The sequence below is a fragment of the Carassius auratus genome, unplaced genomic scaffold (assembly GCF_003368295.1).
Source record: "Carassius auratus strain Wakin unplaced genomic scaffold, ASM336829v1 scaf_tig00214501, whole genome shotgun sequence".
In the NCBI taxonomy this organism is placed as follows: Eukaryota; Metazoa; Chordata; class Actinopteri; order Cypriniformes; family Cyprinidae; genus Carassius; species Carassius auratus.
Window position 1 is genome coordinate 275,503 of NW_020527681.1, and position 23,347 is coordinate 298,849.

General features: G+C 38.5%; 1 protein-coding gene across 1 annotated transcript; it reads left to right on the plus strand.

Moving 5' to 3' along the window:
* The first annotated feature begins 9,678 nt into the window (after positions 1–9,678).
* On the plus strand, positions 9,679–10,982 carry LOC113092173 (uncharacterized). The gene is made up of 3 exons (XM_026257788.1): positions 9,679–9,748; positions 9,972–10,298; positions 10,678–10,982. The coding sequence occupies exons 1-3, from the start codon at positions 9,679–9,681 to the stop codon at positions 10,980–10,982; spliced, it is 702 nt and encodes a 233-aa protein (XP_026113573.1).
* The last annotated feature ends 12,365 nt before the right edge of the window (positions 10,983–23,347 follow it).

The window sequence follows — 23,347 nt, forward strand, 5'->3', positions numbered from 1 at the left end:
AATGTTTTCGGAGTGCACTACAAAGGGAGCACAGTTTTGATAATCACGCTTAAATCATGCTCGTTAAAATTGAACTATTCAATTTTATTTCAAAAATAACTATGTAAATTACGTAAGAAGAACTTTAAGCTTTCCAAATCTGTCAAAGTGGATGGTGAAGTCTTCAAAAGGCATAGGGCATAACTCTGAATAAAACACAGCCCAGCGGTGACGAGCTCTGCTTCTAACCACAGGTGGAGATGCGCAGTTCAACCACACATGTTTGCAACGCAGCTTGCTAATGTTCGTTTGGATCTGTGGTTTCAGGAAACACAGACTATGAACTTGTGGACATATGCACCACAGAAGAGAAGAGAGAAAACAATGCACATTGTATTTTAAAAGCACATTGTTGTTGCGAGGAATCCATGAATGAGTCTCTGGAAACAAAGGATTTCAATCACCATCATGATAGACATTTAAAAGCATTTAATCAGAGTTCAGTGAGCTGCTAGTCTAGATATAGGTCTGTCAGTATTTCCTGATCAGATACACAGACTGCTGAATAATATACTGAGATTTTCACAGGAGCTTCTAGTGATGATGACCTCTGCAAATCTAAATTGAAATCAAAAGGCAGTGATCAGTGATCACATTAATCATAAAATAATGTAGGATTCCTTTATTTATATACAGATTATGGATATACTGAATAGTTAATATACACCTCCACAATTTGTTTGCACATATCAGGCCTTGTGACATTCAAGTACACATAAACACAGCTGTTCGATAATTTATGTTATTAACGTAATGTTATTCTATAAAGCAGGTCTGAAAAACAAACTTTCCAAAGCGCTGGTCCGTTTCTGCTCTGGGTTTCACACTTCTTCTCTCTCTCATGTTCACATGCAAGCTTAGCCACCTGTGGCAGCTGAGAGCTTCAGTTTAGTCTGACAATGTTAACATGTTAACCAATGTTTGTTCCTGCAGAAGCACAGTAAACCACAGCGTGTTTAAGGCGAAGGTGTCTCAGTGCTTGGAGTTCTTCTCTCAGCTATACTATATTTGCACAAAAATGCATGTTTTGTTTTGCATATTTTGATTTTGTAATTCAGATCAGATTGGTGTATTAAACTCATCTGTTGTTGTTTCACAAGTCATTTAACTGATGTAGTACTGCTGAGTGTGGTTTGTGTGACCTGAATCAACAACACTGAATCAGATTGTAACAGCTGATACTTGATCAGGCCAAACATCTGTTAATCATGGGCTTCAACTGCAATGAATGCAACTATGGGTAAAAATAGTCATGATTAGGGATACAGACCAAATTAAGAGCAGAATGAAATGTAAACTGATGGGACTAAAGTTCACACATTTAGTTTAGTGATCATGTGGCTGTGATCAGTTATTTTTCTTCTCAGGTTTTCATTTCACACTCTACATTTATTTTTCACTACAGTGGTCAACAGAAGCGTTGCTGACTAGAACCGTTTAACAGGGTGTTTTCAGCAGTAACACCTGCGGCCAAGATGAGGTTAATGTTTGTCATCTATTATGAATAAGTTCTTTTGCACTACAATCATTATATCTGCTTGATTTGTTTGTCACTTGTTTGCATCTGTCCTGCTTTATTCATCTTTGTTTAGTTTATTTTTTTCCCTTTTTTGTATAGTTGTATTTTATATGTAATCTGCATTGTTATGCTCTACTGTTAGTGTTATCTGCATGCACCAACGGTCTGAGAGTAACAGAATTTCAGTTCTCTGTATGTACTTTATATGTACTGTACATGTGTAAGAATTGACAATAAAGCAGACTTTCGACACATTTTAAGGCATTTTAAAGATATAAATATGATATGATATGATAGTGTCTCTATAATATATTTTCTAGATTAAAATCTTTGATAATTGAAGACATCAAAGATAATACAAAATCCATGAGCAATTTTGATTTCTATTATGAATTTGTTTTGATTTGTTGTATTAGTCTTGTTTAATTGACATGTGACAAATAGTCTAAAATATTTTTTATTTAATTTAATTATTCACACAGTAAACTTGACGTGTGTCCAGTGCAAAACTAAACATGGATTAATTTGTTCCAAATGCTTTAGTATAATCTTTAAATTCTTTGGCCACATGCTTGACCTTTGCATACATCACAATATATACAGCTCCACTACAAAATCCATGAGCAATTTTGATTTCTATTATGAATTTGTTTTGATTTGTTGTATTAGTCTTGTTTAATTGACATGTGACAAATAGTCTAAAATATTTTTTATTTAATTTAATTATTCACACAGTGAACTTGACGTGTGTCCAGTGCAAAACTTAACATGGATTCATTTGTTCCAAATGCTTTAGTATAATCTTTAAATTTTTTGGCCACATGCTTGACCTTTGCATACAGCACAATATATACAGCTCCACTACTGTCAGGATAGTACACTAGAGACATAGTGGGATTAGTACTCTGGGGAGTTTGAGCGTTGTGGATTGGGTGGGACTGGGTCTGCCCGGTCCCTGAAACTACCCCCCCTTCCAGGGTCTGCGACAGCGGACCTTACTCCCCGGCGTCGTGGGGGTCTGCCTTGGGGTCATGCTGGGCGTGAAGTGTGAAACTCTGTGAACAGACTTGAGTCGAGAATATCTTGGCGAAGCACCCAACACCTCTCTTCTGGTCCATAATTCTCCTAGTCTACCAAGAACTCTAACCACCCTCCACGACGCTGGGATTCCAGGATCTCCTTCACTGTGTGGATGGGTTCAGCGTCGATGGACGCGATGACAACGGGGGGTCGTCGTCAGGGACCGGGTCTGCAGAGGGAACAGAAACAGGTAAGAGATGGGGTTTCAACAAGGAGATTTGAAAGTTAGTTCTGGTACTGAGCAGGAAGTTGGAGTCGGTAGGGGTCGGGGTTAATTTGTCGTTCTATCGGGAATGGTCCTATGTACTTCGGGCCAGTTAGCCAGACTGGTAGGTAGGGATTTGCTTACGGTGAGCATCCGCGAAGCATTTACAGCCTGTTGAAGGTGGTGGTGTGCCTGGTTCCAGACTCTCTCGCTGTTACGGAACCAGGTGTTCACTGCGAGAACATCAGACAGCTCTCCAGACCATGGAAAAAGGGGAGGTTGATAACCAAGAATACATTGGAACGAAGTTAAGTTGCTAGATGTTTGTTGGAGGGAATTTTGGGCATATTCGGTTAAGGTGGCAAAAGGTCCTGAGGAAGCGGCTGATGTCCTGGATCTTGCGTTCCATTTGCCCATTTGCCTGTGGGTGGTAGCCAGAAGTGAGACTAACTGTGACGTTGAGCAGAGCAAGGAAGAACTTCCGAACCCTGGAAATGAACTGAGGCCCCCTGTCTGAAACAATGTCTTCTGGAATGGCAAAATTCCGAAATTCATGATTAAACAGAAGTTCTGCTGTTTCAAAGGCTGTGGGTAGGGCTTTCAGGGGAATCAGTCTACATGCCTTGGAGAATTTATCTATGGCCACAAGGATGCAAGCATTACCATCCGAAGCTGGGCGGTCACTGACGAAGTCACTTTGTGTGTGGTAATGGCACAAAGGGCACATCATTGGATGAATTCCTTGATATCCTCCAGCATTCTCGCCCACCAGTACTTCTTTTGAAGAGTGGAAAGTGTCTTACTGATTCATGTATGACCGGTTCCCACAGCGGAGATGAGGGGCATACGGTGGTCTTCTGACATTTAGATCTTTCCCTGCCAGACGCATGGGTGGAATGGGTTGATTTCGGAGTAATTCATCTAGATCCCACTGAATCGGGTTGATAAATAATCTTGTGGGCAAAATGGTCTCTGACTCTTCTGGGGTTTCTTCTAGTCTTTGAAGGTGGGATAAGGTGTCGGCTCTTGTGTTCTTGGAACCGCGGCGGTAGGATATTTGAAAGTGGAACCGTGTAAAGAATAGGGCCCACCTAGCCTGGCAAGGGTTGAATCTTTTCTCTTCTTTTAGGTACTGGAGTTTCTTGAGATCTGTGAGTACAAGAAAAGGCTGCTGAGCTCCCTCCAACCAGTGGCTCCATTCTTCAAAGGCAAGTTTCACCGCAAGTAGTTCTCAATTGCCAATATCATAGTTTCTCTTGGCTTGTGATAGTTTCTTAAAGAAAAAGGCATGTTCTGAGGACTGGGATAAGATGGCTCCCACTCCTGTTGTAGAGGCATCCACTTCCACAATAAATTTATTCTCAGGATCTGGGTGCTGTAGCATAGAGGCCTTTGTGAAGGCGGTCTTCAGTGCCTGGAAGGCCTGTTCTGCTTCTGGAGTCCATTGGAGTGTCTTTGGTTTACCCTTGAGTAGAGATGTCAATGGGGTGGTAATCATACTGTACTGATCAATAAACCGACGATAAAAGTTTGCAAAGCCCAGGAACCTCTGGAGTTCTTTTACTAACTTGGGAGAGGGCGTTTACTAGACCGTATGGCATTACCAGATATTCGTAGTGCCCAGCTGGGGTGATGAAAGCCGTTTTTCATTTGTCTCCCTCTTGAATTCTGATCAGGTTGTAAGCACTCCTGAGATCTAGCTTGGTAAAGATACGGGCATCACAGAGTTGTTCTAGGGAGGATGGAATCAAAGGAAGTGGGTAACTAAATTTCACAGTTATTTTGTTTAGGGCTCTGTAATCTATGCAAGGTTGTAACCCACCACCTTTTTTAGGGACAAAGAAGAAGCTGGTGGCAGCTGGTGAGGTAGAAGGTCTAATGTAACCTTGTTTTAAGGTCTCTTCGGCATGGCTTCCTGTTCAGGGATGGACAAGGAGTAAATTCTGCCCTTAGGAATGGGCTCTCCAGGAATGAAGTCTATTGCGCAATCCCAAGGTTGTTGGCCGATCCAGAGTCAACAATGGCCGTGGCTGAAATGGCGAGATCTTGAAATCTCAGCGTCAAACATGTAATTAATAGAGTTGATACGGAGGGTTTCGGAAGAACTGAACTCACCATTACCCGCGGGGGATGAGAAGGACAGGTTCGTATGAAGTGGTTTTCATTTCCACAGTAAAGGCATAATTTGAGTTCTCGCCGGCGGTTTCGTTCAGCAGGTGTCAGTCTCTTGGTTTCCACCTGCATCCATTCTGGTTGTGACTCAGGAATTCTTTCGGGTAGGTGCTGATGGTTAACAGGACCTGGGGGGCGTGTGTTTTACGATAACATGACTGGGATCTCAGGTGAACATGGTGGGCTTGCTGCATGAATTTTTCTAACCCCAGATTATCGTCATAGATGGCAAGTTGTAATCGTAGTGCGGGATTTAACCCTTCCCAGTACACCATCAGCAAGGCTTTCTCATTTCATCCGCTCACTGCGGCCAGAGTTCAAAATTCTAGAGAATATTCAGACACTGATTTCTTCCCTTGACGTAGATGCAACAATTGCTCGCTGACCGAAGAATCACCCAACGGATAGTCAAACACTTCCTTGAAATGGCTGATGAATCTCTGAAACGATGAAGTGACTGCTGTCTCCTGGAACCACAGTGCTTCCGCCCATCTCAGCGCAGCCCCAGATAACTGCTGAATAATGAATGATATCTTTGATCTTTCAGTGGGGTACTGATGTGCATGTCGCTCCAGTGCGAAAGAACATTGTAACAGAAATCCATTGCAGTCCTCTTCCCGGCCGGAGAATGGCGCGGGTCGAGAGATTGTGTTCGCGAGGTACACCAGTGTTGGAGCGATGTTTGCAGAAGTGCCATCCTCGGGTTGTGCTGAATTCATGTCTGTGTTGGTCAAGCCTTCTGTCACGATATTAAACTAGAGACAGAGGTGATAGAATTCAACACAAAGTCTTTATTGAAACAAGAGTTTGTGAGAGGTGAGTTGTGGTTAATTTCAGGTGCTGGTTCTGTGGAGTTCACTTCAGTGAAATACAGGTGAGTTCATCAATTGTCGAGACGTCAAAGCCACACAGTTCCAGGATATTAATACTTGTCTCTTTTTCCTTGCAGAGGAAGGTCAATGCCCAGAGAGTCGCACGAGAACTCAGGAGATATCGGGGCTCGTAGGGAATTTCAGATCACAGATGTCACAGAATGTCAAAGAACTTCACATGAACATAATTTTATAAACATATTTTTTATAAATAAACAGTTTTTCACAATATCTGTGAAATACACGTGTGAAAACTGGCTGAGAATCATGTCTTTGTGGCAGTTTTTCTGGTGATATAGGGATAATACAAAACATATTCATTTTACAAATGGTTGCCAAAAGCAGAGATGCTACGAAATGCATCATGTTTTATGAGCGGTTTTGATGTACTAGAGTAAAACAGGCACTATTTTTGTATGATTTGTAAATTTGTATATTTGTACTTTTGTCTTTTTTGTCGCCCCAAATTAGTAAGAAACAAATAAAGTCTTCATTCAGCATCTTTATCACACTGTAGCTGTTTTCCATCAGCTGCAGTGTGACAAAGTGTGAATGCAGTGCAAACTTTACAGAGGATGGGTCTTGTAATTGCTCCCGCATCACATTGTGTAAACTGCATTTATGGGAAAAAAAATATATCATAATTTATAGGTAAATGCACACACCTTGTTTTCTGCTTCTGACGCCTGTGCTGAAGCCCCCCTAAAAAAGACCTAGTGACACCCCTGCATTATATCCCTCAATGAAATCCTGAACTTGTTAGGAAATTATGAGAAATGCACCACTTTTATGGAATTGTTAATGTGCATACATTTATTTTGACATAAAATATCTTTCCCATATTTGGAGTGTAAAACTAATTTAGTAACCCAAACCAGAATCACAGTCTGATCGAGAGTTAGTCACCTTTTCGAGACTCTTGCATACACCACATCATCCTGCTCTTTATCCGTCTGAAAGAAAACCAAAATACACATTCATCAGCGTATTTACCATGATCATTATTTACACATCCGTCATCTTCCTCCTTCTGTCACTTAAAACATTAAATGAAATGTACGTCTATACATGTATCCCAATGCAGTTTCTGAGGGGACGCCCCTAGGGCCCACTTGCTTGGGGCCACCAAAACTTAACCCTGCCTGTTCAATACACACAATTCAGTAATTTATAAGAGAGAAAAATGCTTAACACTACTGAATTAACTCCCGAAAAATTCAAGTAGTGACAACCACATTTACAAAAATTCCTCACAATGTGTACAGATCTGAACTGAACAACTAGTTAATGACTTATTCATTTGTATTGCCAGATCTTGCCAGAAAAAAATCCAATTATTAACTCCATAAACTAGGTTGTTTTATGAGCCGAGTGCAAAAAACAGCTCAAAGATGCTTGTTTAAATGTTGCTTATAATACGTGGACATGGCAAAATTTCAAGAGCGTGCTTTGTGAAGTAGCCTTCAAAACATGAACAAAACCCGACGGCTGTGTTGATGGTGGTTTAGTTAAAATCACCGAACATAATGTGTCTCTGGGCTCTGTCATATTAGGCCTACTTTTAGTTAAATGCCAAAACATTTCATCGTAATATTGAGAGTGAGTTCTGTTCCTTTCATACACAAACATTTTAATGCAGTGTGTAAATGGCCTATATTTACTTGTCTGGCTATCCATGATGGTCTTCAGTGACCCTACATTATAAACCCATCAGAGCAGAAGACAAAGAGACACTGAAATACATCGAAATATCGGTTGTAGTGCAGCCCTGTGTGTAGATCATTAAACACACACCTAAACCTGACTCACTGATGAACTAATACAGAGACACACCACAGAAATAACAGATCTTACCAAGTCTTGTGTGTCTTTTTTGCAGAATGTCGGATCCGTGAAAGCACGAGTCTCAACTGTTTTAACAACAAAAACAGAAAGAAAAAAAAAAAAACACTGACACATAATGTATATATTTTACAAATATATAAGAGGTAGGTAATGCTTGCCTTTTTGGTCAGTTTTCCTGTGTTTCCTGCAAATGCAAAAGAAGACCACGACTGCAGATACTATCAACAGAGATCCAGCTGCAAAGATCAGCACTATCAGAAACACAGTAACATCTGGAGGATGTGAAGGAGACAGTCATTAGTGTGAGTGAATGTGTACATTAGCACAAATTATTATCAAAAACATGCCTGAAAATGGCTGACAGAGTTGAGTGATGTCCAGGTGTTGAGTCTGGTTGCTGATGGGATTGTTGAGCACACAGCTGTAGCTGTTTTTATCCTGATATTCCACCTCCAGAGGTAGAGAGAGACTGATGCTGAGATCAGACACACTGATGCTGGACAATAAACTGTTTCCTTTGTACCAGGAGAGAGTCACATGACCCACATTCACCACTGAACACACCAATGAACAATTCTGCTCTGAGGATGAGGATGATGATGATGATGATGAAGAACATTCTCTGATAATGTTAGGAACAGGCAGATGAGCTGCAAAATATTGCAAAATAAATTAAATATGAATTAAGAAACCTGTGATATTTGTCCGATCATTGGTATTTAAAACTGATGTAAAGTATGAAAGAAGCAATGGTTAATGGTTCATTATAACACTACTTGAAATGCACAAATGAAATTTTACAATTACAGATTTTTCTATAATTTTTCAACAGGTTATAATTCTCCACTCACCATAGACAGTTAGATTGAATGTTTTGAGCGGCGTCTGTGTGCTGGTGCTGGTTACTTTATAAAGTCCAGAGTCTGTGTTTGTGATGTTTGTGATGGTCAGAGATCCAGTCTGATGATCCAGCTTCAGTCTGTCTCTGAATCTACCGTCAGCATTATCATTATAAAACTTGCTCTCATTGTTCTTTCTGTTGATCTGAGCGATGAGAATGTCGTTTCCAAATCTCCAGAATATCTTATCATCTTTCTGTATATCAGTATCATCAGTGTTTAGAGTGACAGAATCTCCCTCCATCACCGACACTGACTTCACTTCTTCACCATGCACACCTGATGGACAAACATACATTTACTCAGATTTACTTGTTGTTAACCACTCTTTTAAGTTATGTGAAATGTTGCAATTAAATAACAGAATAATGTGCAGATGAACAAATGATAAATTAAGTCCTAAAAATACGTACCGGTCAGACTCCAGGAGCCCCAAAGGATGAAAATAAAAGCCTGAAACATTTTATCTTTCAGTTTTGCAACAGAACTGTTACAATGATCAGGTCCTGACACCTTTTCAAACGCTGAATGTGTTCCAGTCACAGTGGTTCAGTGAGTGTGAATAGACCCCTCCACTAGCTCCTCCCACTCAGACAGTAATATAATATAATATAATATAATATAATATAATATAATATAATATAATATAATATAATATAATATAATATAATATAATATAATATAATATAATATAATATAATATAATATAATATGTTATTTTAGAGGACCCACTGCATGGATGAGTTGGACCATTGGTTGAGCAAAGGCCTTCACATTTGGAGGTTTATATTTGTTTTACTAAAAGAAAGTTTATTTTTTTATTTTTGTTTATAAAGAGTAAAGATTCTTTCTTCTCTGTGTAGGTCTAAAGTCATTCGAGGAACTCATGTAGAGTCTGTGAAGGAGGAGTTTATTCACTCTCTCTGCAGAGCTTCACTAAATCACTTCACCACTGACAGACAGCACTTCTGCTTCTTCTGCTTTGTTAGAAAACAGTCTGCATTTTCAAGAGTGTCAGGGCCTGATTATTATCACAGCCCTGTCATGATGAAACGGTTTTGCAAACTCCTGAAGAAAGTGATTCCTCTTGTCTGTTTGTGCTCATGGAGTCTGGCTGGTGAGGATTTTTATGGCTATTATTTCCATCACTTACTTTGTCACTATTTTTATATCAGAACTAAATATACTTACATTTTTTGTGCGCATGGTGCGAAAATGAGTAGTCATCTAATTTATTTATTTATTTTTTTTTTTTTTTTGCATTACAATGTATAACTAGACATAAAATTCCTGAAACTGTCAGAAAGTCTGTTAATCGAGTAAATATGTATATTTGTCAGGTGTGTTTAGTGATGAAGTGAAGTCAGTGTTGGTGATGGAGGGAGATTCTGTCACTCTAAACACTGATGATACTGATATACAGAAAGATGATAAGATATTCTGGAGATTGGGAAATGACATTCTCATCGCTCAGATCAACAGAAAGAACAATGAGAGCAAGTTTTATAATGATAATGCTGACAGTAGATTCAGAGACAGACTGAAGCTGGATCATCAGACTGGATCTCTGACCATCAGGAACATCACAAACACAGACTCTGGACTTTATAAAGTAACCACCACCAGCACACAGACGCCGCTCAAAACATTCAATCTTACTGTCTATGGTGAGTTAAAACACTTTTCACAGTCTCACTTATTTTCAATAAAAATGTAAAAAGTATTGCCTTCTCACAAATAGCTGCATTTTTTTTCAACATGTACAACTGTAATGTATTTCAGTCATTTTTCTTTCTTCTTTATTATTGTGTGATAATCCTGTGATGAAAAATATTTTTCTAGCAATCAATTTGGCCTGATACTGATAGTTTAATTTCATTTCAAAAAAATGTAAACACAAGCCTTTTATAACTGTAGAGGAAGTCAGAGACTGTCAGTGTCGGCAAGCACCTCTGTGTGATGGACCTTCACTCAAGATATCAAATAAAACACACACACAAACAAATAAAACGTCACTTACTATTACATTGATTCTCTTTTTTCCAGATCGTCTGTCTGTTCCTGTCATCAGCAGAGACTCTTCATCCTCCTCCTCATCCTCAGAGCAGAGTTGTTCATTGCTGTGTTCAGCTGTGAATGTGGGTCATGTGACTCTCTCCTGGTACAAAGGAAACAGTTTATTGTCCAGCATCAGTGTGTCTGATCTCAACATCAGTCTCTCTCTACCTCTGGAGGTGGAATATCAGGATAAAAACAGCGACAGCTGTGTGCTCAACAATCCCATCAGCAACCAGACTCAACACCTGGACATCACTCAGCTCTGTCACACATGTGCAGGTACAGCAGTGTAAGGTCCACCCAATTGGCCCAATAAAGGTATCTAGTGATGGCTGAAGGTTTCCTGCCCGTTCGGGATTTTCACAGCACAAAGTCATTTAATTTCCTCTCAGGAATAATGCCTCTCATCAGTGTCTCACATCAGCCATTTAAGAGGACTTCACAGTCACAAACTTGCCAGTTTGATCATTATCCAGAGGTTATGACTAATGCTATTTAAAAGGGCGTCTCGTGGTTGCCATTATTTAAATATTGGTTCCAGTTAGCCTCCTACAGTCAGCTACATTAACAACTTACTGAGAGCTCAAACAATAATCAGAGGTTAAGGCTAGTAGGTACTATAAAGTATCTCGCTAATACTTCAGTAGTATTTTGTCTAGCCCCCCCCACAGTTAATACAGCTATATAACAACTTAACTAAAGTCATGCAGTTAGTAAGGAATCTAGAATCTCAGCTGATGTGTCCTACTGTATGCTCCATCTGACCTGAGATCCAGTACATACTTAGATTAATATCTGAATTCAGAAAGATAGTGTGGAGTATCTGGACACACGTACTCCACACTACGGGCTCATCTGACAACAGAAGCACACCTGATCAACCAAGTCATCAGACCAAGTCAAAGCTCCTCCAAATGGAGACAGAACTAACGTGTAGAATATACATTGATCATTATAGTTTATACTATACAGTGTGCAAACTATCTCTTAACTCTTAGAATCTGTATTACCTTTTAGTCTACTTCTTGTAAGATTGAGACAGTTGTACCAGTTGTACTGAGATGTTTCGAATGATACCAGACGTGACTGTGAATATCACTTGCATTCATGATCATTATGCTGTTGACCATTCTGAGTGAGCTGAGTGAAGGGAAGGATGGTAAACAGAAGGAAGTGGGTGAATAATAAAAAAATGTGAGGTGTGAAAACACATGTCTGTACGTAAATGCGCTGTGTTTGTATTGCCAGTATCTCAAAAGATCAGTGTCTGAGGTTCTTCCAGCCTTACAGCAGTTTTATTATGATTTTCCACAAAACTAAATTCATCATAATGATGTTTCAACATTGTTCATTTCTTTTCTCAGAAGTCTATATCTGCTGCTGTGGTTTTACTGAAGCTGCGATCCGATTGGCTCTCTCAGCTCTGGTGGGCGTGGCTACTGTTGCTGCGCTGGCTTATGAATTCAGATCCAGAAAGCTTCAACAGAGGAGAAGAGAGAAGACAAGATCATCAAACTCTGATTAATTCGATGTTTAGGACAGTGGAGATGCTCTTAAACTGCTTTGAGTATATTTATCAATATATTTCTAAATAAATGTCACTTAAATTATTATAAATTAATTTTATCAAATGTAAATGCCCATTAAAAATATATTTTAGCTATTTTTTTCACTTATATTGTGTTTGTCTATAACTTTTTACAATACAAATCTTTCTGCTTTACAAATAATAGACCCTTTAAAACAGGGGTTCTTAACCTTTTTGATGTCGGGCCCAAATTTTACAGTACAAAGTGGCCCAGGGCCCAATCAAATGTTAGCACTGTATTGGTTTATTGATCTCAGCCTTGGTTTGATTTGTATTCAATAACTATATGGAATCCACATGCAGTTTAACAGTTTATTATTCATGTGTATATAAACCTGCACATAAAACAAGATGTCAAACACACAACAATTCAAGGAACAAATCAATCTGCATCAAGAACAAAATTAAAAGGCTCAAGTCAGGCATATTAACACAAAAATTCTGTAAGATTTGACAGATTCTACTTACAAAAAAATTACATTTATATAAAATAAAAACAACAAAATGTTTTGCTAAAAATAAATTCAAAATAATATTTTTCTAATGAAATAAGTTGCAAATAAAGTGCAAATGAAAAAATATAGGCTTAGTAAAAGTCCGCTCCTGGAACGCACTGACGCTTGTTTGACAGACCTCAGCCGCACGCAGTGTGAACGCTGGAATCCATTAACATGGTTGCGTAAACAAAACATGCAACGCATACACACTTCAGATGGAGTATGTGTGTAATTCAGCATGTGCAGCACAGCAAAAATAACTCGGTACAGGCGAATCAGAAGCAGAGCGGTAGGATTCGCGAGACCATGTTATTTGCCTGTCCATCACTACAGCCTGTGGTCCAACATTGTTTTTCTTGATTTCTGTGTGCTCTAACATGGTTGGCTACATGTTAATGCTTTGTCCGGTTTAATTACATTTATTCCAGTGATGCAACTCCTGCAGTTAAACTCCACACCACTTCCTTTTTTTAAATTGTCCTTGTAAAAAGGATCTGTGGTGTCATATAATGTGAGGTTTTTCAACTTTAAGGATGAACCTCTTGTCATCTATTTCTGGCCGCATGAATATAGTAATGTGAAATACGATTGGGAGTCTGCACAGGGTGTTTATTTTGAAATGCACATTATTTTTTTTTTACCTCTATTTTTTATTTGCTGTGCGGTTTGTGTGCGGGGTGCTTCAGAAATAAACTAGGCACCTATTTTTAGCGAAGCGGCGTGGAGAGTTACTTCTGGGACGCTTTTGAAAAGTGCAGCAGAAAGTCTGGTGTAAACACAGGCATAGACTAGAGTGACCGCGATCAGCTCCGGTGCCGTAACGCGCCGCAGACGTGTGCAGTGGAAATCAGGGGTGAAACCTATGGGTGAAGCAGGCGTAACTTTTGCTTCAGGCTACGGTTGACTGAGTGTCTTCTTCTGCTTATTAGCGTTAGTTAAACAACTGAGGCATTACTGCCACTGGTGGGATGGTGTATTGTAACTGTCTCATGGATAACAGTGGTCATTCTGGTGTCTTCAATTGATAACTTGTTTGATCCCGCGGCCTTCGCGGCCCACAGGTGAAAAACGTAAAGTTTTTTGCGGCCCTCCAGGTGGCGCTCACAGCCCAAGCGTGGGCCGCGGCCATATGGTTAAGAATAGGCGCTTTAAGAGATAGCTCACCCAAAAACTGAAAATGTACTCCCCCTTTAGGCCGTCCAAGATGTAGCAGTCTCTTGTTCCTCAGTAGAGCAGTAAAAAAAAAAATTGGAAGGTGATACCACTGTCCTTTTATTTAAGAGTAAGAAAAGCATACACAGGAAAGACCAAATTAATAAGAGTTCTTGTGAAGTGAAACAATCAGCCTGTGCAAGAAATTAAATATTATTTACAACTTTATTACCTTTAATCCACCGCCTAGGCGAAGTGGTCTCAATGTGTTCACGACTGTCCTGAGTGCAAACGTCCTCTGTCTGACACTCACACGTAGCTGATGACGCTGTTTGTTTACAGCGGATAGTGAGGACTCATGTGCAGACCTTCACCAGCAGTACCAGCGTCTAAAGCTCACAGGGCAAAAGTTACTAAAGCAGCTGCTAAACTGGTAATAAGCTGGAGAGAGTCCTGCAAAAAACACAAATACAACCGCCTCTACACAAGCACTCTAAAATGTTCAAATTTGAAGATACGTGCAGTGATTTAAATGCCCCCTTTTCAGTTTTAAAAACAAACTTTCTAATGCACTGCTAAGTTTCTGCTCTGATTATCTCTCACACACGTTCACATACGAACAAGCAGGACTAACTGGACCGTTTTTGGTCACTTGTGGCTCCTGAAAGCTTAAGTTTCTTGCAGAACTTCTTATCACCATTTATTTTAGCAGAAGTGCATTAAACTATATCATGTTAAAGTGTGTCTACAGTTACATTGTTCTTCATCATCTGCTCTCAATTGATCATTTGGTACTATGTTACCATGTTTTGAACTCATTTGTCTTGCTGAAAAGCTTTTCATGTGGTAAATGAATCGAAGGCAGCTGATGTTAGTGGTTTAGTTCAGTGGTTACCAACTACGTTTCTGGAGCCCCCAACAATGCATAATTTACTCGTCTTTTTACGCAAGGTTGGGGGCTGGTTGGGAACCACTAATTTAATTCTGGAGTTTGATTATAAATACACTGACTAAACCAAACACTGATTTTAACAGCTGAACACAATGAAGATACTTGATCAGATCAAACATCTGTGGATCAATATATTTTAGGGGTTTAACATCCATTAAAGCAACAACGTGTTAAAATAGTCATGATGAGAGATAAAAGTGGAATTAAGAGCAGTGTAGAATATAGACCAAAGTTCACACATTTATTTGGTTGTTGTCAGCTCTTTTCACCATAGCTTCTGATTTCACACTAGGTGTTTTTTTCCACTCGTGGTCAAAATCTTCCTAACTGTTTAACTGATTGTTTTCGATGGAAACACCCACAGCTATGATCAGATTAATGATTAAGACTTAATGAAGCCTTCACACTTCAGTGTTTTCCGTCTCATCTGTGGGCGTGTTTACACCAGGCCACTTCGTGTGTTTTTACTGACTGGATAGTTGTCTGATTTGTTAAAATTTCCATTTACACCATGTCATGAAACGTGATATGACACAAGACAGTAGAGCCCATTATAATCTGTGTTGCTGTCTACACCAAATGCAGTGAGGTCTCCGATTCAGCGTCTTCTCTTTGTATTTACACAGCATTAATGTAAAGTTGTCTAATTTATGAATGAACCACTTGTTTTCAAATCTTCTCATTAGATTGACATTTGTTTTGACATCGGTTCCCCGCCTTCGAGAATTTCCTCCCTCCAAACAACCCATGATGACAGTCTTTCTTTTAAAAGGTCAAAATGAGGCAGGACATTTTAAGGAATGTATAAAGAGTCTTTATTTAATACTGTACAAAAGGAAATATAAAGTAATTAAAAAAAAGAAATATCTTTTAAAGAATTGTATTCTTGAAAATGTCATCATAAGAAAGAGTTGTAAGTGAAATGACATGTTTATGTTCATAAACCATTACTACAGCACTGACAAAACTATTGAATCTGTTTTAAAATATGAAAACATGAATGGAAACTGCTCCAAAGCCCTGGATAGAAATACATTCATTCGACATGATTGATTAATGAGATAAAAAGTTCCACCTGATTTTAAAAGGACACTTGGTAAAAGTTCATGGTGCCAGGGACAGTGTGAATGGTGACTGTACCGTGTATAGTTAAACCACCCCTTCAGTAATGGTCTGTGATGGGAGGCTATTTGGATATAAAAGTAAGCATCTTCCAGATCCACTGAAAAAAAAAAAAAAAAAAAAACGTCCCATGGCCAAACCTGCACGAGGAGCTGTTTTAGAGTCAGTATCTTGGATGGCCGCCTAATTTAGACACAGTTCAGGAGCATGAGATCAAATCAAGGATATGCCTGAGCCACCATCTTTCTTTAGAAACGAGGATGTTCATGTTTAATATTTTCTTAATAATTATGCACATAAAGGAATATTTTTGTGTTGGAACAGTAACCTGTTTTGGCATTGTGCAGAAGACACACTATATGAACAATTTCACATTTGCCTTTCACGAAAAGACCATAAATGTTTGCCATATTGGCCATAGTAAAAATTGTTCTACATACACATAACCTAAGAACTAATCTTGTGTGACTGATACGCTTCAAATCGGATGATTTTATGGAAAGGTTTTTTCTGTCAGTCAAAGATGCATTCTGTCAGTGGGGAATGGCAATATTTCAGTTCATTTCCAGAAACTCACTGATCTTCAAAGATCTGTGTGTGATTCTTGTGACGTGTAAAATGAGCATACATTTATGTTCAAATAAACAAAGTTTCACACTAACACTATTTCACAGTATTTCACCTCCAGAATCATACTCTGATCAGCATCTCCCAGCGATTCCTGCATACACAACCCCAATCTCCTCTTTATCTCTCTGTAACAAAACAGAAGATCACGTTCACATCACTGATGCATTTATCATTTTATTTATTTAATATTACCTTCATCCAAATTCTGCTATGAAAATACACTAGAATAACTTTAATACATTTTATCTCAGTAAATGACTTATAATAGTATAATAGTAAGATAATAGTATCTCCACATTTTGCAGGGTAAAACCATTTTTATGTTATTGATATTATGATATAAAAGTATCATATACTGCATTATGGGATACATTTTCACTCCTTATTTTCAGTTGCACTTTTTGATGTTCAGATAAAGGCAAAATAAAGATGATGAATGGCAAAAGAGAAAAGTATAATGTACTGACCATACATTCAGCAAATAAATGTACATATCTACTCTTAATGTTGAAAAAAATATATAATTGATTATTATTACTATTATTGTGAAGAGTTTAAGGAAGATTTGTAAGCTATTAGTGATGCCTGCAGTGCTGAAGGCAGGTCTACAGTTAGTTCCCAGCATGCACCACGACAGTATTGGTGAAACTACTGTGAAACTAGCTTGTCAAGCAGCCAAGGTACTCTTTAATAAAACTGAACAGACGATTACTTAAACTAAATATTACCAAAATTGGAAGATTCCCCAATTTATACAGCATAGGACTCAAAGACATCAAAAGAGAGTTAGCAAGAGAGGAACAAACTAAAGGAAACGATCTGAAATAAACAATGACTGCACAACAGGCGATATTCTGACACAGGATGCAATGAACCAAAAGCAGGCTCAGCGGGTGTGAAAAATAAAACGGCAATCTGTTGTTTGCACTAATAACTGACAAACATTGCTTGTTACTGACAAATCCATGGTGTTTTAAATGCGGCTGAAGTACTGTTGCACTACTTATTTATGCGCAGTGTCACCATCATTTCTGTTTTTAATGACTTAATGAACGCCTTAACTTTATTGCACTCTGCATAAATACTTGTTACCACAGATCACAAGAAAAAGATTTGCACTGAAATAAATGCTCTTACCAATTTCTGTGCTTTTCTTTTCTTGAATGTTATTTCAGAGTAAGTGATTTCTTCTCCACATGTTGTATCTGTTGGAACGATAATGATAGACATTAAAGACTATAATAATAATATTTATTTTACAGATTTAAAAGCTTTAGGTCATACTTGCCTTCTTGGTTGACTTTTTTATGTTTCCTGCAGATACAGAAGATCATGAGTGCAGTAACAATCAACAGAGACCCAGCTGCAGCAGCAGAGATCAGCACTATGTACAATTGGATTAGGTTGAGTTCTGTAACAGACAAAATGAGCAGTTGGTGTGAATTAATCTGTCAGTCTGATCTACAACAAACACTACCTGATATATGAGCACTAGGAGATCAGAACTGTCCTACCTGAACATGTGTGACAGAGTTGAGTGATGTCCAGATGTTGAGTCTGGTTGCTGATGGGATTGTTGAGCACACAGCTGTAGCTGTTTTTATCCTGATATTCCACCTCCAGAGGTAGAGAGAGACTGATGCTGAGATCAGACACACTGATGCTGGACAATAAACTGTTTCCTTTGTACCAGGAGAGAGTCACATGACCCACATTCACCACTGAACACACCAATGAACAATTCTGCTGCGAGGATGAGGATGATGATGAACAGTCTCTGCTGATTATAGGAACAGGCAGATGAGCTGAGAAGAGATATTAGAGAATACATCTATTTAAGAGTAAGAGTGCCATTTTATTTGTCAGCATTTGATGTGAGTTGAAGTTCATTGTGTCAGGCACAGATGTGTTCATTACACATATATCAGTGATGACCCTAACAACCCCCGTCTCGATATCTAAAATTAAATTAAAATATCAGTATCAATGTAACGATTTAGTTAATTAGTTGAAAAATCATATCATTTATGATAAACATCCCTCTAAAACTAAAACAAAGAAACATATATATGTGTTTATGTGCAACTTGCTGGAGTTAAATTTAGTTGTATGTACTGATTTTTAGTTTTACTCTTGTCCCAGACTGAGACTTTCAATCTTCAAATATGAAAAATATAAAAAATATAAGTCTTACACTAAATGATTTTAAATAATTTTCTAAAACTATTGTGTGAAAATTATTTCTGTACCATATAATTATATTTATTTCATTTAGATTTTAGAGATTATCTTAAAAATTTATACAAAATAATTTAAGCATTAATGTGGACGTTTAAATTGTGAATATAACACAAAGTTTTCATTAGGCTTTATTTTTAATTGAGCTGTAATTATCATGCAATTGTTGCACATAGTGAGAAAAATCAATTCAACTTTTTATGTATTATTTAGTCAGCTATATTATTTCAAGTTTAAAATGATTAAGATGATTTTTTTTTAATAAAGCCAAATCGATCGATCACACATCTATAGGGTCTAAAGGGTCAGTAATTCTCTACTCACCATAGACAGTAAGATTGAATGTTTTGAGCGGCGTCTGTGTGCTGGTGGTGGTTACTTTATAAAGTCCAGAGTCTGTGTTTGTGATGTTTGTGATGGTCAGAGATCCAGTCTGAGGATCCAGCTTCAGTCTGTCTCTGAATCTACCGTCAGCAGTATCATTATAAAACTTGCTCTCATTGTTCTTTCTGTTGATCTGAGCGATGAGAATGTTGTTGTGTCTCCACATTATCTGATCATCTTTCTGTATATCAGTATCATAAGTGTTTAGAGTGACAGAATCTCCCTCCATCACCGACACTGACTTCACTTCTTCACTAAACACACCTAAAAAACAAATATGTACACTTTGAACTCATCTAAAAATGTATACTTGCAAAACATTTACTGACTGTATAATTTTAATGAGTAATTCAATAATACAATAATAAACCCTTTGATGTGAGTGGAAGAGAAATGATAACATACATAGAAATGAAATCATGAAAATGCTTACCAGCCAGACTACATGAGCACAAACAGACGAAAATAAATGTCTCAAACATTCTCTTCAAACAACATCAGACCTGAATTCTGAAATGGCGACATTTAAAACAAAACCCGACAGAAATTTTGTAACACGTTTTTGAGAGCTGTAGCCACAGACGAGCTGGAGAGCAGCGTGCTGTTGGTCTGTAGTGAAGTGGTTTTGTGAAGCTCTGCAGAAAGTGTGAATAAACTGCTCCAGTTACACCTCCCACACAGTCTGTATGTCTACTCACATGGTTTTCTTAGACAATAGACTCTAGAAATTCAGTTTAACAACAACTGCTACTGGCTCATGTTCCCATTTCTCCCAGTCCACTGTTTTAAGAGGTTGCTTGTAAAGGTTTCTGAACATCTCATGTTGAATCATTGACTTTACTGACATTGAGTTCAGAGCTGATGTAGCAGTGCTTGCTAACAGTAAGGCAAGGCAAGGCAAGTTTATTTATATAGCACATTTCGTACACAATGGTAATTCAAAGTGCTTTACATAAAAGAAAGTAAAATAATCATAAAGTAAAATAATAACAAAACTAAAGAACTTTTAAAATGATTAAAACATTTACTTAAAATAAATTTAAAAACAGTTAGAAAATTATTTTACATAAAAAACAAAAAACAAATAAAAAAACAGTGAAAGTATAGTGCAATCAGTTCAGACATTGCACAGTGCTCATTCAATAAATGCACAACTAAACAGAGGTTTTGAGTCTAGATTTAAATGTGACTAGTGTTTTAGCACATCTGATCTCTTCTGGAAGCTGATTCCAACTGCAGGCAGCATAGTAACTAAAGGAGGACTCCCCTTGTTTTGTGTGAACCCTTGGTATTTCTAACTGACTTGATCCTTATGATCTGAGTGCTCTGTTAGGTTTATATTCAGTGAACATATCTGCAATATATTTCGGTCCTAGGTCATTTAGTGACTTATATACGAGTAAAAGTACTTTAAAATCAATCCTAAATCTAACCGGAAGCCAGTGTAAGGACCTGAGGACTGGTGTGATATGCTCAGATTTTCTGCTTTTAGTCAGAATCCTGGCAGCAGCGTTCTGAGTATGGGTCACCATACTTGGCTGAATGTCACTTCACTTTCTGGAAGAGCTGCAGCTGTCTAATGGTCTTTTTGGGAAGGGCAGTGAGGAGCCCATTACAATAGTCCACCCTGCTGGTGATAAAGACATGAACAAGTTTCTCCAAGTCTTGACTGGAAACAAAACATCTAATTCTTGCGATGTTTTTTAAATGATATTATGCTGATTTAGTTACTGCTTTGACATGACTACTGAAACTAAGGTCTGTCTCCAGAATCACACCAAGATTCCTGACTTGATTTTTAGTTGTTTGACCCCTAGAGTCAAGGTATGCATTCACCTTGAACACTTCATCTTTGTTTCCAAATGCAATGACCTCAGTTTTTTCCTTATTTAACTGAAGAAGTTCTGGCACATCCAACTATTAATTTCATCAATGCATTGACAGAGGGAGTCAATGGGGCTGTAGTCATTTGGAGATAAGGCTAGGTAAATCTGGGTATCATCAGCATAGCTGTGATAGGCAATTTGGTTCTTTCTCATTATTTGACTTAGTGGAAGCATATACAGGCTAAACAAGAGCGGTGAAAGAATTGAGCCTTGTGGGACTCCGCATGTCATGGACGTCCACTTAGACTTATGCTCTCCTAGACTCACATAATGTAACTCAGTAACACTGAGCTGCATTGTCACCTCACAACAAGAAGTAATGAAGATGCTGTTTTGGGTGTGTAGAGTTTGCATGTTCTCATAACCTACAGACAAAGGGGAAAAAAACAGTGTGTGTGTGTGTGACTGACAGACAGCCTCCGCAGTGCGCATGAGAGATCTCGCAGATTTCACAAACAAACGTCTTAATAATATTGCAAATTAGAAATGTTTGGTAAGATAAAATTTGCACGACAACATTATTAAGCAAATCTCTTCGCCAGTGGTGGACGAAGTACACAAACCCAGTACTTGAGTAAAAGTACAGATACGTATAATAAAATATTACTCCAGTAAAAGTAAAAGTACTCCTTTTTCAATTTTACTCAAGTGAAAGTACAAAAGTACTACATTTTTTATGTACTTAAGTAAAAAAAGTACTGAAAGATAGATGTTTGCAATTTTATATAGGCTAATTTAATTTTATATTAGCACATTTTTTTTTTTTTTTTTTTTTTTTTTTTTTTTTATAATCCTACTGCTCAAAATACCTGGGATTTTCCCCAAAATAACCACTATTTGGAGTCAAGATATATTTTTGTTGTTGATATGGATTACACTGATGAGAGTAATGTTAACTGTGAAGCTTACACTGTGATGTACCTGAGAGAAAACAGAGATGACCATCTGATTTTCACCAGTAAGAACAAAGTATTTTAAAGTTTGTTGTTTTACAGAACATCACAGTTATATATGACATGATAATAAGGCCTGAAGATTTTAAGGAAAATATAAATATATTTTCATAATGATTTTTTTCCTTCTCAAACCTTGTCTGGGGTGTAAAAACACCACTGGCCAAACGGGGTGCATCTCTTCCCCTCTTTGATAATTACTGTAGTTACCATGTTCTGAACATCACATCCTTTCTTTTGGTTGAATAAAAATATTTGGACATTATTTATAAAAATGACCTCAAGTTAGCACCAGCAAGCTTGTTAGCTAGACAGTTAGCATCAGCTAACAATATTTACTTATTTTCAGTACGGTTATGAATAACGTCCTTAATAACAATGGATGAAAAGTTTAGAGCTCTACTGATGATTAAGTCTTGAGTGTGTCCACCTTTGTGTGTGGGTCCATGTACATGCTGAATCGACAAGTAAAAAAAAAAAAAAGCCTCAAGCCCAAATATTAATTTATGACCAATTAACTGTTTGACAAACACTTCCTGCTTCGATGTCCAGATCTGAATTAAAAAAAATCTCAAACATGCTCCGATGTCCCGATCTGAATCAACCGAGTCGCGACCAGGCTCCGAAGTGGCGATCTGAATCTACCGAGTCGCGAACAGGCTCCGAAGTGCCGATCTGAATCAACCGAGTCGCGAACAGGCTCCGAAGTGCCGATCTGAATCAACCGAGTCGCGAACAGGCTCCGAAGTGCCGATCTGAATCAACCGAGTCGCGAACAGGCTCCGAAGTGCCGATCTGAATCAACCGAGTCGCGAACAGGTTCCGAAGTGCCGATCTGAATCAACCGAGTCGCGAACAGGCTCCGAAGTGCCGATCTGAATCAACCGAGTCGCGAACAGGCTCCGAAGTGCCGATCTGAATCAACCGAGTCGCGAACAGGTTCCGAAGTGCCGATCTGAATCAACCGAGTCGCGAACAGGCTCCGAAGTGCCGATCTGAATCAACCGAGTCGCGAACATGATCCGAAGTCCCGATCTGAATCAACCGAGTCGCGAACAGGCTCCGAAGTGCCGATCTGAATCAACCGAGTCGCGAACAGGCTCCGAAGTGCCGTTCTGAATCAACCGAGTCGCGAACAGGCTCCGAAGTGCCGATCTGAAGCGAACAGGCTCCGAAGTGCCGATCTGAATCAACCGAGTCGCGAACAGGCTCCGAAGTGCCGATCTGAATCAACGGAGTCGCGAACAGGCTCCGAA

Excerpts from the sequence above, each read along its gene's own strand:
- LOC113092173 (XM_026257788.1), top strand. The coding sequence starts at position 9,679 with ATGAAACGGTTTTGCAAACTCCTGAAGAAAGTGATTCCTCTTGTCTGT. Across the intron at positions 9,749-9,971 it reads GTGCTCATGGAGTCTGGCTG|GTGTGTTTAGTGATGAAGTG; the intron begins GTGAGGATTTTT and ends TATATTTGTCAG. Across the intron at positions 10,299-10,677 it reads ATTCAATCTTACTGTCTATG|ATCGTCTGTCTGTTCCTGTC; the intron begins GTGAGTTAAAAC and ends TCTTTTTTCCAG.